Source organism: Lacerta agilis, chromosome 5 (assembly GCF_009819535.1).
Source record: "Lacerta agilis isolate rLacAgi1 chromosome 5, rLacAgi1.pri, whole genome shotgun sequence".
NCBI lineage: Eukaryota > Metazoa > Chordata > Lepidosauria > Squamata > Lacertidae > Lacerta > Lacerta agilis.
This window is the reverse complement of record NC_046316.1, coordinates 81,023,813-81,039,510: the sequence shown is the minus strand read 5'-3', so window position 1 is coordinate 81,039,510 and position 15,698 is coordinate 81,023,813. Positions and strand designations below refer to the sequence as shown.

General features: G+C 41.0%; 1 protein-coding gene and 1 long non-coding RNA gene across 2 annotated transcripts; one reads left to right on the top strand and one right to left on the bottom strand.

The window, feature by feature from the left end:
- Positions 1-1,724: 1,724 nt before the first annotated feature.
- Positions 1,725-11,293, bottom strand: SAMD7 (sterile alpha motif domain containing 7). The gene is made up of 8 exons (XM_033150642.1): positions 11,166-11,293; positions 10,271-10,397; positions 9,168-9,304; positions 7,784-7,862; positions 6,046-6,728; positions 5,577-5,698; positions 3,948-4,058; positions 1,725-2,020 (listed from the first exon to the last, which is right to left on the bottom strand). Exons 1-8 carry the CDS (start codon positions 11,266-11,268, stop codon positions 1,748-1,750), a joined length of 1,635 nt encoding a protein of 544 aa, XP_033006533.1. The 5' UTR covers positions 11,269-11,293; the 3' UTR covers positions 1,725-1,747.
- LOC117047465 lies at positions 1,954-5,637 on the top strand. Its single transcript, XR_004426685.1, has 2 exons — positions 1,954-2,043; positions 5,465-5,637. It is a non-coding gene; the product is annotated as an uncharacterized LOC117047465 (long non-coding RNA).
- Positions 11,294-15,698: the final 4,405 nt, after the last annotated feature.

Sequence of the window (15,698 nt, the reverse complement as noted above, 5' to 3'; positions counted from 1 at the left end):
TGGCTTTATACTTGTAAACCACTTAAAAGCTATTTCCACATTAAGCAGCATACAAATTTAATAATAATAATAATACAAATCTTAAAACTCTTTTTCAGAGAGAAAGAAAAGTTTGTAAATCAGAGGTGGGAATCTTGTGGCCCTCCAGATGTTGTTAGACTCTTAACTCCCATTGGTTCCAGCCAGTATGGTCAGTGGTGATGAACGTTATAGTCCAAAAACATTTTGAGGGCCACAAGGTTTCTTATTCCTGCTGTAAGTAGATCTGTATTCAACCTCCCTTTCCTCATTATTTCATCATTATTTGGAAATAATGAACCAAAAACCTTTTATGAAACTTTTCCAGATAAAAAATTGTTACTTCAAAAGCAAAGGAAAAGGTAAAGGTACTGTTTTGCTCACTCTTCCATGAGCTCACTTTTCCATGAGCAGCACAATAATTGGGTAACTTTTGTAGTGCCAATTTCCTTTCACAGAGAGAGCCCATGTTATGTTTAAAATCCTTGTAATAAAATAGTTTTGTTTATATCTACAGTTCAGAGGGGGAAATTATTATATAGCTGGCCACAAAGCAACATTCTTTGAGACCCTCAAGTCTAGCAAATACAGAAAACATAAGCCACTAACTGTAAGTAGCTCAACCAGAAGCAAAGAAATGGCATGGTCATTATAGACAGGTAGGGGACTAGCAGAGGCTGAATTCACAACTGATAAGTGTGTCCTGTTCATTAACAAAAGCCTTGTGAACAACCTAAGGAATAATCCTTATTTACAGAGACAAAGACAAAAGATGTACCACTTGAAATAACAGCATATATCCACAAACTAAATAAAATATTAGAATTGTCAGCTACAGTAACTTAATAGCATATTTACCCATTTTGAGTGAACAAATGCACTTATCAGTTGGTGTTTACCGGCAAAGCCACAGTGATGTTGCTGGCAGATGCAGTGATGTTGCTGGCAGATGCAATGATGTAAATACAAGGTGGTGGTAGACTGGATTGTTTAAAAGAACAAAGTCTTCATATGTTGTAATGTCTATTCACAGCTCACTTCCAGCAGTTATCCTTATGCAACTTTTTTTAAAAATGGAAGATTTTTCTTTTTAGGAAAACAAAATATGTGGACTGCAGTTTAGCTTGCTTTCTCCTGGTGGGTTTCTGTTCATTTTTCCAATGCCATTATCCTTCTAAAGCTTGTGGGAAATGCTTGTAAAATACATCACCATTTTATTGTTTTTATTTTTATCCTAATTATTTTGCATAGATTCACAGAACTTTTAAATGGCCAGTGACAGGAGAAGGCTGAACCAATTATTGACACACAGCAAATCTGAACGTGAATCAAATATCCAGGGTAAAAATTGTGGGTTCACCAGACAGAAGGTGTCCTTGTTTGTATCCTTAGAACGTCCCTTTTGTTTGTGAAAAAGGCTGCAGTGTTGTGTAAGGTCCTGCCCCCACTTGCCCTTAGCACACACACCCCAGGAACACTAAGGACAGTAGTGGAGCAGGAGGCCAGCAGTATACAAAGTTTCCCAGCCACCCTTTATTGAGGACTTAGGAAAACTCCCTTGATGCATTCATGTTTACTAAATAAATTGCACAGATTTTAGTTCTTTAAAAAAATAAATTTAATAAACTGTAGTGAACACAGGTTACTTCACATTTCCAAAGTTTACACTTTTTTCTTTTTACAAATCCACTGACTTCATTATACTGCCTGTTCTACTGTGTCTCTTGCTTCAAGGTTTCTGGTAGTTGATCATCTGGAAATCAGTCTGAGCTCCAGCTACATCAGATGTATTTTCCCTGCCTTCTGCAACAATCTGTTCAACTGTTTTTGAACTTTCAGGGTCCTGGGAGCAAGGACTGGTAAGAGCATCGTGAGGACTGTTGCACTGAAGAGGCAATGGTATATCTGGAGGAGGTTCAGAAGTCTTGCCCGCAGCAGATGGAGTGGGCATGGACAAAGGAAGATTCATCATGTAGAATACATTGCCCAGACGCCGGGACACCTTTAGAGAGACAAGCAATTACAGTAATTACTTTTAAAAATAATGATTACCAGTATATTTGATGCCCAGCTTAACTTTACACAATACACATACATTCTATAGCAAATTGTCCACAGGACTGATAAGGACATGACATTTGGGCCTTCTAGGTCTGGGTGATCCAGCCATTTCATGGCAGCAAATTGGACTAGTAAATTAATCAGGGATGTCTTCCATTGACTCTCCTTATCCTCCAAATCTAGGCATGGCTGAAATGCTTTGGCACAATTTACACTGAAAAATGAAAAGTGGCACTTAATAGCGGCGGTGGAGCAAGCCGTTTGGGCGCCTGGCACAGGACACTCCGTGGAGCCTCCAAGGAGTGTGCCTGCCTCCCACTCAGCCGCCCTACAGCTGAAGGGGAGGTGGTGGGTGGACCATTTGGGGCAGCGTGGAGCCTGTGGGCACCCAAGCCACCACGTCACTCATAGGAGAGACACGTGGCTTGGGCACGCTGCAGGCCCCGCGGTGAGTGCCACCTGCGGTTTTGTCAACCCCCCCCCCAGTGGTGACACCTGGAGCGGCCCATCTCCACCACACACCCTTTCCTCTGCCCCTGCTTAATAGTTGGGTGTTTTCCTTCTCTGCAAGTACTGCCATTTATCATGCTTGGAGCCAACAATAGTGCAAGTCATGGATTTGATCAGATAAAGTTAAAGAGAGGAAGGGAGAGAGAAGCTGAGGAGACAATAAGAGCTGCACAATGATTAAAATGAAAAACAACAGTACCGGTATTTCAAGAACAATAAAGTTAATTCAAACTGAAAGAAGATAGGTATGTAGGATGGACTTACACTAAATCTTAACAATAAAGTTAATTCAAACTGAAAGAAGATAGGTATGTAGGATGGACTTACACTAAATCTTAATTGTATAGATAAAAGGGGAAGTAGATTTTTATTAACTTTTTTTCTTTAAAAGAACAGCCAGAGAAATAAAGGCCAAAGTAAACAATATTTTACTAGTCTGGGGAAGGAAGGAAAGGGGGAAGCTGCTTCTTTTAAAAACATTTACATGTCTCTTTTTTGGTTTTGGAAGTCAGTTTAATCATATGCGGGCTACCAAATGTGTATGCTGCATAAAAGTTAAGAGTGCAGTCTTAACACACATACACACAGCCAGTGTTGATGACATTGGCATATACTGTACAACATGCACATTGTGTTGTATAAATGGGAGGCATATTGGATTTTCGCTCTAAATCCTATACATCCTGTACCTTTCCCAGTTGTAATAATCTGTTAAACATAGGTTTTATTGTTAATCATGTTATAAATTGGATTTTTAGTCAATTTTACTGGACTAGACTAATTTTAACTATTCCAACACTGGCTTTGCAATGCATGCTCAGTGATGTTTCAGTCTCTAGTTTAAATATTTCTAGCTAGGCTTGCTATTAAAATTCAGGGCAGTTTTTCAGGCTTATTTTGTGAGTCTTGGAATGCTCCTGGATTCTGAACTTCATGTTGTGCTAGTGACTCTCTGGGTCTCTTGTTCCACTGTTGCACTTCCAGTTGTGTGTGGAAACAATGAACCAAGAGCATAGAAGCTGTTCTTTAATCATATCCTGAAAACCTATTGTGGGGATGCATGCATCTCAGTGTCTGAGCCAGATGTGGATATTGCTAAGATACCCTCTGTATTCTCAGTAATATCTCAGCCTTTTTAAGCATACCTATCTAGTCTAATGTCCAGTTACACTTTTAAACAGCAGAGTATGTTGTGAATTTAAAATGTTATAGAAATAATTTCCTACCTATCATTTGGGGTCAGGCAGAGAGCTCAACACAAGCCACAACAAGAGAGTGAAAATGTTAGACATACACACATTTTCTAGGACACACCTTTCATTCAATATTTTGATTTTCACTATGTCTACTGGCTATACCTGAGACCGAATCTTTAATGCAGGTCCAAGTTTTAATCCCATTGTTTCCAAAAGATGTTCTTCTGTGAGTAGTGGTAAGGTTTCTCCATCAATGGCATGATCTTTAAATATCTTTAACAAAAAGTAAAATGTGGTTGGTGAAAACACTTTTCAGTTTTTCCACATTGTGGCAATTACCAAATCAAAAGTAGCAAAAACATGCTCTAAGTAGAGGAAAATATATTTGTTTACCGGTAATGATACATCACAGTCACCAGGCTTAATCACCAACACCCTTTTAATTATTTCATCAGTGTGCCAAATCCAGAGTTTTGGTATTGCAGTATTTCAAATGCTGTCCCTATACGTGTGCAACTCTACACTCAGAGATTCACCAAAGTCTGAGTAGAAATAGTGCCGGAACATTTCATTTTGACTGGATTTTGATAGGTAAAGTTCCACTTCTAGATGTGGGAGATCTTAGACTGACAGCCAAAAAATAACTTAATTTCACTGATTACCGGTAGTTTATGTTTTGGATTTAAATTGTAACTTGTCCAAATCTCAACAATTAGTTTTCCTGGAGTGTCACTTTGAGAAGCGAGTGAATGGAGGTGGCTAGGCTATGCCAGAACTCACAACTTCTATTAGAATTGTAGAGTTGGAGGGGGCCACAAGGGTCCAACCCCCTGCAATGCAAGCATCTTATTAGTAGTCTACCAGTACATTTTCTTGCCACAGGCATTTCATTCTCTGTGCCTCTTGGTTGGTGTCCATTAGAGGTATCCTTCAGAGAGGAATTTAGCCAATGGTTCCCTGGTTACCCCAAAGAGAGCCAATGTAATGCCTTCCAGATATTGTTGTACTTCACCTCCCATGGTCTCTGAGCATTGACTATGCTGATGAGAACTGGAGTCCAACAACATCTGGAGGGTACCACATTGGCTACCCCAGACTTTCAATGCTCCTCTTGCATGGAGTTCCCATTGGTCTCCCATCCAAGATTTTGACCAGGTCTGAACCTGCTTAGCTTTACTAAGGATGCAGCATCAGGTACTCTTTGATCATTTGCTGTGCCAATGTAAATAATGCTTTAGCTCTTCACACTATTGGAACATTTATTCCATGGCAAGTATTTCTAAGTAGTTTTTTTAAAATTTAATTTTTAATCAAAATATACAAAAATGTAGGGGCACAATTCTGCAAAACCTGGATTAAATTAGGACCCATAAATTTCAGAGGGCAACTTAAGCCTGTTTCACACTCTCCCACTGAAACCAATGAGTCTTAAACATCTTTGTTTTTGTCTGAACCTTAGCCAACAATTTCATATTTTAAAACCATTGATCCCTTTGTAGAAGATTAAACAAATATTTAATCTTTATGACTACCTGAATTGAACCTATATTATTCTTTTAAGGGGAATGGTTTGGGAAGGGAGAGACCGAAAGGAAATATCTTTTTTGTAACTCCCATTGAATCTTATGAGAAGTGAATGCAACTGGATTTTCCTACGCTTTTCTTCCTTTTCCTTACAGTTCTTACACCAGAGTTCTTTTTGTTGTTAGTGAAGTTTGTTGGTTAAATAAAAGAAGTCCAGCCTCCAAGAACCATCATTCCCATTAAGAAAACCTCAGCTGTTGCAATAACCTGTGCATAATCTGAACATCCTGGAAGGCTGATGATAAAACTGTATACGTCTTCAACAGTCCATTTGCGGATATCTTCAATGGCAGAAATGTCTTCTCCATTCAGAATCAGGCTGGAAGTGGCTATGGGAATGGAAGCAAAAATAGTTTGTGCATTCAGTGAGGGGCAAGCAAATCAAATCCTAATGTGCAGGTTTTGAATTTATGTTGTACACTAGAGGTTAAATTAGATATTACACTGAAGCTGTGTGTAAAGTAACCACAACAGCCATTTCTCTTCAGAAAAATCTTGGAACAAGATGATTTGCAGTGGAGCATGACGACAGGGAGGGGGACTTAGTTCTTCTCCTGACTTCTGTTTTTGACCCCCTCAGGGTTCCAGGATTCTGCCTTCCCTTTTCTGGTCATGCTTTGAATAAAATGGGTCACTGCACACAGTGCAGTGTGAAATGCAGGTAGATTTAACTTACCTGAAGGTAGCAGTGGGTTGCTGGGTACAGAGAAGCCATATGGCAGAGCAGAGAATGTGAACGCTGATGGATAAGTGTACTTCTCATCAAAGGCTGTGCAAGAACTGTTGGGATCTTTCTCGTTTCCGTTGCTGCAGCCATTTGCTTCGCTGGGCATTTCATGGCTGCTAGAGTGTTTCCTCAAGCCATGCTCATATTCCTTATCATTTTTGGTGGCTGCAGCAGAAGGCTCTGCTTGGACCTTGTTCTGTTCATGCTTGCTCAGCATCTCCACTTCTGTTTCTTTTTTGTCGTCTTTCTCTTCTTCAGCGGTTGCGGAGGAAGGGTCTATGCTCTTGTCCTCTGCTTGGCTCTTGATGCCATTGGTGTTACACTCGGTGGCTTTGTGATTCCCAGCTCTTCTGCCAGGCCGACGGCCTCGCTCTCTTTGCAGAGTGCTGACAGGTGGGTATGGGCTGGTGGCCATCACCATGGTGTTGCCGTGAAGTTCGTCGAAAGTAGTACGATGAACGTACAAGTCGTTAGGAAGATGGCCCTCGGGTACCCTGTGCCTCCCTCGGAAAGCAACTGGGCTAGCCGGCATGCCGTGATAAAGAAAGGGGCCTTCCAGCCCCAACAATCCCTTGCGGTGAGCTTTCTCTATTTCTTTTTGTTGGAAAAGGGCATTCATTTCCATCTCCATCCTATGCAATGAACATGGTATAAGCAACAAGGAATGCATAAAAGGAGACGAACTATTTAGCCTTCTCTGCTCGAGGCCTTGAGAGAGCCACTTTATATACAGTAATGCAGCTGTTCATGTGAGCTCAGCATATGGTTTGGCAATCACATGATCACTTAACCAAAGCAGGAAAACAAAGAGTAGCTCTCATGCTTGAACGTTGACCCAACTTATATGCCCCCTTCCCAACTGAGCATGCTTCATTTCCCCATGGAGGAAGCTCAATGTGCATAGGGCCCCCTTCAGATTAATGCAGACTCTGTTGGCCAGGGAGCATCACTGATATATGCTTCAGCATCTAGGGGGGAGGCTAGCCCAGTTGTGCCTGAGAGCACCTTCATGGATTCATACTGAATGCCTGAAGAAGAGTCATGTTGAACCTCTTAACCAATTCCAGCCCACAAACCCAATAATACTGCTTAGCTGACCTCATTCTGAGGATAGACTGCCCCTACTTTTGTAGGAGGGATTCAAGTCCATACTGGAACTTTAGGTTTGTGCAGTTATAGTGTGCTGTCACTGTAAGAACAACAAATTCACTTTTTAAAAAAAGCCCAGGAAAGTGTTGGGGAAATGCTCATAAATGTGTGGGATGAACAAATGAGTAACAAGAAGACATGTAAGCACCCAACAAGCAAATCAAGATGAATAACTGCCCCATGAACAAATCAGAACAAATGTTCAGTAAAGACAAGACATAGTCTCAACACCATGTAAACTTTGTGCAAGCAAACCAGGATAAATACCGAACAAACAGGTTACAAGGAGAACATAAGAAAGCCTGCTGGATCAGGCCAATGGCCCATTATTCCAGCATCCTGTTCTCACAGCGGCCAACCAGATGACTGTTGGAAACCTGCCAGGAGGTCCCAAGTGTGAAGTATGAATAAGTGTCAAAGTGTTATAGATGCCCACTATCTTAATTCACTCTAGTAGGACAGTGAAGAAAACTAGCAGAAAAATTAAGAAGCCTGCCTTTCCCCATTATTACTCCAAGTTCTATTGAAATTACTCTACCTGGCAATATTTTGTTTCTGAACCAATTCCTGCCGTCTGGTTACAGCTTCCATGGATTCTGGTTGGAGGAAACTATATCCTAAAAAAAAGGGTAGATGGTTAAATATTATTAGTTGAATTGTTATGTCATGTAAATGCAGATTAATGCACGCAAAACAAACGAAGAGGCAGCTATTGGAGAGAAGAATAGCTACAACATGTGACCATGCAGTGATGTGCATTAAAAAAAAAACAACCCTCAAGGGTTTCTGCAAAAGAAGCAGGGCAAGTGAATCTCACTTTGCTGAATTTCAGTTGCAGACTCATTCACTATCTAGCAAACTTCCTGGCACTTTGCTGCCAAGGTCTGTGTCACACCACAATCTCCCTAGCATTGCTATTTACAGCCTGCACCTCATCTCATGCAGTGCCCCAGATGAGGGCTTCATTCCTGGGCTTTGCAATGGGGAAATCTTAAAACTTAGAAAAGTTAAAACTTAAAAAAAGTTAAAAACAACTCTGCTGTCTTCCTCTCAAAGTCCTGACCCAGACATTGGTGAGGAGCATTTTCCCTGGCCACTAAATACCAGTTGCTGGGAATCACAGGTGGGCAGAATGCTGTTGTACTCATGTCCGCCTTGCAGGCTTCCCACAGGCATCTGGTTGGTCACTGTGAGAACAGGATGCTGGACTAGGTGTGCCACTAGCCTCACCCAGGAGGGCTCTTCTGATGTTCTTAAGCTCCTCATTTCCTGGAGAACTAGTTTGACATTATTAACAGGCACCACAACCTGAAGTACCGTATATTTTACTTGTAAAGAAGTCCCACTGATTTCCAATAGAATTTGCTTCCAAGTTAAGTGCTTGTTTGGATTGTAGCATTTAAACACAAAAGTTAAGTGGTTTTCCCCACCCTTACCCCCACTGAATATTGTGAAATTTATGGTGCATAAAATAATTTAGTGCAGCACACTGGCCACCAGATTCCACAGTTGAGGTCTGCATGCATTGCCAGGTTTCAATCCAAATCTTGCAACAGCTGATTAACTAATTGGTGAGATGTGCATAGCTTTGCAGCTATGCATTAAAGAGTAGCTCTGCATCATGGAATCATAGAGTTGAAGCAAGATGTAAGCTGCCTTCATTTTCATTTTTACATGTACCAATAGCTGGTTTTCCCTACAAGTTTGTTTTTTCAGTCTTGATCCCCCAATGTAGAGGAAAACGTGGGCAGGAAGGAACTGTTTCAGGGCTTGTGTCACCTTGCCATATTCCTTGGATTCGCAGCCAGCATGGCCAGTGACCAGAGGTAATTCAGCATCTGGAAGGCCACAAGTTGCCCAGCCGAGCACTACGACAACCGTTATTGATGGGTGAGAATGCCCCAGCCATCATTGTCTCTTACCTGCCCCTTGGTAAACACGGTTGGATAAAAGGTTTGGCATGCTGGCATGCTGTGGGACCGAAGGGCCAAGGTGGGAAGCTACGTGAATCTGCCTGGGATCAGCTGGTGCCAACATCTCAGTTGAAGGTAACAAATCTCTAGGATGGTAAAGAAGTATCTGGTTAAGGCAGGGACATCTTTGCAGCAGTTATTGCAGAGGAAAACTATTCGGTTGATAAATTTATCTAACATTAAGAAAAGTTTAAGAAAAACAGGATGGCAAAATATTTTGCTGCCGTATAAATGGCACACTAATTGGCAAAATAGACCAGACAGCCTATTGTTACTCATTCGGTATCCAGAGCCCTGGAATACAGCTATAAGTAAACACTTGGCAGAGCCACTGCCCCTACTGATGAGCAGATTGCCTGCCGATGGACAGAGCATGACAAGAGTAGAAAGAGATAGTGCCACAGCTTACAAGGGTGGGGGGAGAGTCTGGGGGGGGGGGGGAAAGGACCAGGAAAGCTTAAAGCATTTTTAGAACTGCCAATCAAATATATGCTATTTTATGCTTAGACATAAAAAGGCTGTTTTTTTTTAAACCACCCAGTGCTTATACTCTGTAGAAAACCAATGCATATTTAAAGGCTAATTTATGTTAAGTATGCCAGACTCACATTTCTTACCCACCACCACTAACATTGAGTTGTTAGAATACCCCTGCTCCCTTCACAAAGCTTCCAATCCCAGCATTTCTTGGCAAGAGGGATCATTGTTAAACAATTTTGAGAATTGTAGCTTTATAAGAGAAATTGTGGGGAGAGGGTTTCCTGACAACTCTCAGTAACAAACTACAGTTCCCATAATTCCTTGGATAAGCCAATGCTTTTTAAAGTAGTATGATACCGCTTTAAATACATGGTGCAGATTGGACCTTAGTATAGTCTTGAGGTCAGCTTTTTCCATCCAGGTGTTCTCCAGATGTTTTGGATGACAGTTCTCATCCATAACTAGTATAATCATTCTTTAAGCATTATGACAGCTGCAGGCAGAGGATGTGTTTTTTCCTTCATAATTAATAGTTAATACAAAGCCTCTTTTAACAGTTGAAAGAGAAATACCTTTCCATGAACCGAGGCTCAAACTGTGCAGGAATGGCTTGGATTCTCTGCTGACCTGCTCCCATTAGTTGTGGATTTACTGCCATCATCTGGTTTCTCATTATAATCTCTTGTCGCTGTCGCAATTCTAACACAAATCAAACCATGTATCTTTGAGTAGATGCCAGAAATGAGAGTCCAAACAGAAAATTATCTGAAATAGTATATTCACCCCTTATTTCAAGGTTCTAAGAATTCCATTGCTAACTTCAGCTGATAAATTTATCTAACATTAATAAAAATTGAAGAAAAACAGGATGACAAAATATTTTGCTGCCATATAAATGGTATTTTATGGGATTAATTGCAATCAGTAAAATAATTTGCAATTTCCCCCACTTTTCCACTTGGATATTGTTCTTGTGCAATAGATATCAGTGTGATACCGCACATAAACACATAAATTACACATATAATTTAAAAACAAAGTGAATTTATAATGAAATGTGGATAAACCTTTAAATAGGTGGAGTAGCATGGTAGCTATTGCTCTCAATATCAACCTGCTCTCGTATGAATCACCTGCCTCATGCCAGAGTGCTGGACCCAGTGGTGCTAATTTTTTAGTCTTCTATTCTTATGTGAATCAGCTGGCTCCCACAAGCATCCCAGTGTTGACCAGTAGGATGTTGGAGGGTGTGCAACAGAAACTACATAATGAGGGCACATCTTTGGGGAGGGAATTTCACAACCTAGGAGCTGCTCCTTCCCAGTTCACTGCCTCCCCTCACTTATGGGGTGGTAGAACTTCCAAAAGGGGCCCTTCTGCTGATCTTAACACACAAGAGGATTGCTAGGGAAATGGGTGGTCTTTGATATATTTGGGGCCGAAGTGTTGGTCAGTATTCCATCTTACCGCCTGCTGCCATACCACTTGCTAACCGGTATAAATGTTTGTCTTCCAAGGTTCCCTGTTCCCCAAGGACTGACATTTTTCTCATGTGATCTCGAGGAGTCATGTTATGGAGGGATGCAGGTTGCTTTTCCACTAGTTATTGGTGAAACTGGTAAGAGCTGAGAGAAAAATAAAAGAGAAAGCATGATTTATAATATCATAGAATCATAGAATCATAGAGTTGGAAGAGACCACAAGGGCCATCCAGTCCAACCCCCTGCCAAGCAGGAAACCCTTTCAAAGCATTCCTGACAGATGGCTGTCAAGCCTCCGCTTAAAGACCTCCAAAGAAGGAGACTCCACCACACTCCTTGGTAGCAAATTCCACTGCCGAACAGCTCTCACTGTCAGGAAGTTCTTCCTAATGTTTAGGTGGAATCTTCTTTCTTGTAGTTTGAATCCATTGCCCCATGTCCGCTTCTCTGGAGCAGCAGAAAACAACCTTTCACCCTCCTCTATATGACATCCTTTTATATATTTGAACATGGCTATCATATCACCCCTTAACCTTCTCTTCTCCAGGCTAATAGAACAGATATGTTGTAAATATCAATGATACAGGAGAGGAATATAAAACTGTACAGGTCTTCCTTATCTACCTCCCAGGTCCTGCCAGAATGAAATCAGCTAAGAATTCTGGAGGTACCATCTATGTATGAAAAGTTATTTTCAGACCCAGTGTGCTTGTCATGGTAAGAGGAAGTATAACAACTTGAACAAACAAGCAGGCTGGCATTGCACACTGGTCAAATTTACGTATGGTATTAGACTGCTCCTTTTTCCAAAGCTGTGAAGAAACAATGAGAGGCTGGCTTAGTGTTACATGTGAACCAGCGCTTATGGTTTGTTCCTCTCCAAGCTTTGTTCTTGCCATAGGCCTCAGGTTGGCAACTGTGGGAAACAGGATGCCGGACTATATTGTGCCAGTCCACTGGGCCATCTAGCCCAACAGGCAGCAACTATCTAAGGTCCCAGGCATGGGTCTCTCATAGACCTCCAGTACAGTTGGTAGGTACTGAAAATGGAACCTTATGCATGCAGAAGAAGGAATCTTCCCTGAGCTATGGCCCCTCTAGATAAGAACTGTGAAATAGCTAAGAACCTTGAAGCTGGTTTTGTGTAAAAGAATATGCACCAGCTGTCCAAGACTGCATTTGTGTAGGACTCTCTGCTGATCCTATTCTGTAAATCCGGACCGTACAGCACATTATAGGGATGAAGACAAGTTAATCTCTGCTTTTAGAGTTTTACCCTCAGCAAACCCTTCTTGGCAGCAGGCAGAACCACTCACCTAGTGCTAATTCTGTCTCGGTTTATTAGGCAAAGGGCTGGAAGGGCAGAATCTTTATGGACTAAAAGCACTTCCATACAGTTAATCATGTTATGAGAGCCCAAAAGTGTTTGTGTGTGTGTGTGTGTCCATTCTGCGCAGAGGGTTGAAGAAACATATTTTTAAAATAAACAAAAGTCTAAGCTCTTCGTCTGGTGACATATGTTCTACTGTTGAAAATGCTTATTCTTTTCCCTTCAATTAACTTTCAGTTTTATATGTACAGCCAAGGTCCATCCCTGAAACCTATTTAGAATCTTTAGCGCAAGGGAGCATATTTAAGTGCTAACTCAGGCTTTGTATTTATATAGTTGTAGGTTCAATCTTTGTGGCTCTAGTTCAGCCAGCCTGATGCCCTCCAGTTGTTTTGGACTACAGCTCCCTGGTGTAATGTAAGTACAGTGGAGGCATTATTATTATTATTATTAGTCTTGGGAAAGGAATCTTGCTGTGAACAAGATAATGAATTTGGTGTGTTCCCAAAACAAAAGGGAGCTAATGTTGATTAGAAGATAAAGGGCAGATCCACACCATACGTTTAAAGAACATGGCTCCTCCTCAAAGAATTCTTGAAACTAGTTTTCTCCTCCCAGAACTACAATTCGCATATACTTACCAAGCTACACCTCCCAGGATTCTTTGAGGGAAGTCATGTGCTTTAAATGTGTGTTGGATGTGCTTTAAGTATATGGTGTGGATCTGTACAAAGACAGAAAGCGAGTGAGTGAAGCCAAGAATCATAGCATGCTATGGTAGATTAGGTAAGAGAGGGACAGACTAATTTTTTCTTGTGATTACATTGATGGGAAAGAGATTAAGTAGCTTCTTCAGAAAATTCCCTGTAAGATAGTGGGGATCAACAGAGAATATGCTTTAACAAAAGCCCCAGAACTCACTTCTGCACTTATCCCAACCTCATCCTCATTCATGCCTTCTCTCAGAAAAATACTTGAATTATTATGATGTGTATTTCCATACAGTCCTATAACAAAGCACTCAGGGTGGTTTACAATAAAAAGCAGGGGGAAATACGATTCATACAAATTGATCCTCAAGCCATAAGATGGAGTTCTTGGTTTTAAATTGGCTTCTGTAGTTAGTAAAGTTACATTGGTTTAAATTAATTGGGTTGAATCCAGACTTGAATAATGCTTACAGTAGACACATCACAATCAATGGGATGTAAATTTGTCATGATCCAGTCCAAGGATTCAAAATTAACTGACTTGTGGAAAGGTTGCTTGTCTTGCACCCCACTAATAGCATCACCATGTAGAGATAATTACAGCATTGCTAAAAATTAGAAATATAAATTCAACAAGCTATTATTTTGTTTATTTGTTTAAAACTTCTATGTCCTGCCTTTCCACATTTGGCCAATCCCATTTATAAGATTAAAAATAACTCAAACACAATAAAAACAAATAACAATTTTAAATTAATGTCAGTTATTCATAAATATTAGATGATGATCTGAACATTACTTCTGGTGCCAGATTCCATATGTAAAACAACCACTTTCTCAACAGGCAACATTAAAACAACTGGCATTTTTATTACCCTGATGTTCCATATAAGTTACGATCATTAACCATTGTATATACTTACAGCAATTGCCAAGACCTCAGCTTTGAAACTGGGGAAGATTGCATGAATATCCAAGAGTCTGTGACTTCGCTGTGGATCTGTTCTTCAGGCTGGTTGTGTCGCTTGGTTGGCTTTTAAGACACATTGGGATTAGCCCATCAAAAAACTCTTAACTAACGATGACTTTGCTTTAAATACAAACTCAATTTATCTTGATTAGCCTTCATCCCTGCGTTTAAGCCCTCCCCACTCTGACATCACAGGCCCTTCTCCCAGACCATCTCTCAGGAGGTCTGTAAAAAAAACAACGCATAATTACTTACAAGTAGCACATTCCACTGAGCTGATAAACCTATTTTAACATTTAACCTGTTAAGCTGGTGTTAGTCTTTAAGGCAATTGGTGCGTCCTCTGAAAATCTGAATCGTTCCTGAAATTATGCACTTCGCAACAGAAAAATGATCAGAATTGTTCTGACTGTTATCAGTCCACAATTGATTTTTTAAGAAGCTGTTTACTTGTGCCACATGACAGGTCTGTTGCCCCATAATTACTTATCCTGTTGGGCTGGAAAGATTAAAGTGCTGTTAAGCACACTGTGAGGCTAACAGACGGATCAGATGTTTATACTGCTCAAGCTCACAGTTTACTCTTTAATTCTCCCTGTCAGTTAGTTAACACCTCTCAGGCTTGAACTGAGATGCTAAGGGCCTCTTCACAAGTTATCCATTTATTAGTGAGATGTAGGGAGGACAGTTCAAATTACCTGTTCCAGGTAGCCTGAGACATTACAATTAGAACTGGGGTGATTAACACTGATAACACTCCCTTGTCTGGTTTCAGAGAAGCACTCCCTTGCCAAGGACCTATGACTTGAGGCTGCAGTCAGTTGAAGAAAACTTGGCCCAGCCCACGCAAGGCTAACTCTGCCCTGATCTCTCTTTTCTCAGTACAGTATTCACTAACTGAAGTCTGGCTTTGACCTTTCCCAGAACAGACCTGCATACCTTGTTATATGCCACTTCCTATTATTACTGTACTTGCTCAAACTTCTTCTGCATGCACCAGATTTGCATGGGAATGATGCATACTGCTTCACTGCCTGTACCTTGGATTTGTAATCAAACATTCTCTAAAAAGAAGATTAATCTACTGGGTCACCTGTTGTACCAGATGATGCTAGGCCTGCCCTCAATTTTTGACATCATGTGCCCCTGACTCCCTAAAGCAGGGGAGGGAAATGTCAGGCCTGGAAGCCAAATTCAGCCCTCCAGACCTCTGCCTGGCAACACCCCTTACTGGCTCTGCACCATGCCCTCTTCAGGAATTTTTACCTGGCTGGAAGTGCTGCTGAAATGTCATCATGTCTATTGCTTGGTCAGTTGGAGGATGGACAGGTGTTTGGGTGTAAAATGTAAATCACTGTATGAGTCTGTAAGAGTAACAACCATTGCTCAGCCTTGTTTTTCCTCTGGCCTCTCCCACCAATGCCGTGTGGCACTCAAAAAGTTGCCCACATGAGAATGTAGCCCTTGAGCTGATGTTGGTTCCCTGTCCTAAAAGGCTTCTATGCAAAT

Coding starts and splice junctions, on each gene's coding strand:
- SAMD7 (XM_033150642.1), bottom strand. CDS start 11,268: ATGACTCCTCGAGATCACATGAGAAAAATGTCAGTCCTTGGGGAACAG. Junction 10,398..11,165: donor AAGTGGTATGGCAGCAGGCG/GTAAGATGGAAT, acceptor GATTTGTGTTAG/AATTGCGACAGCGACAAGAG. Junction 5,699..6,045: donor CAACCCACTGCTACCTTCAG/GTAAGTTAAATC, acceptor CCATTCCCATAG/CCACTTCCAGCCTGATTCTG.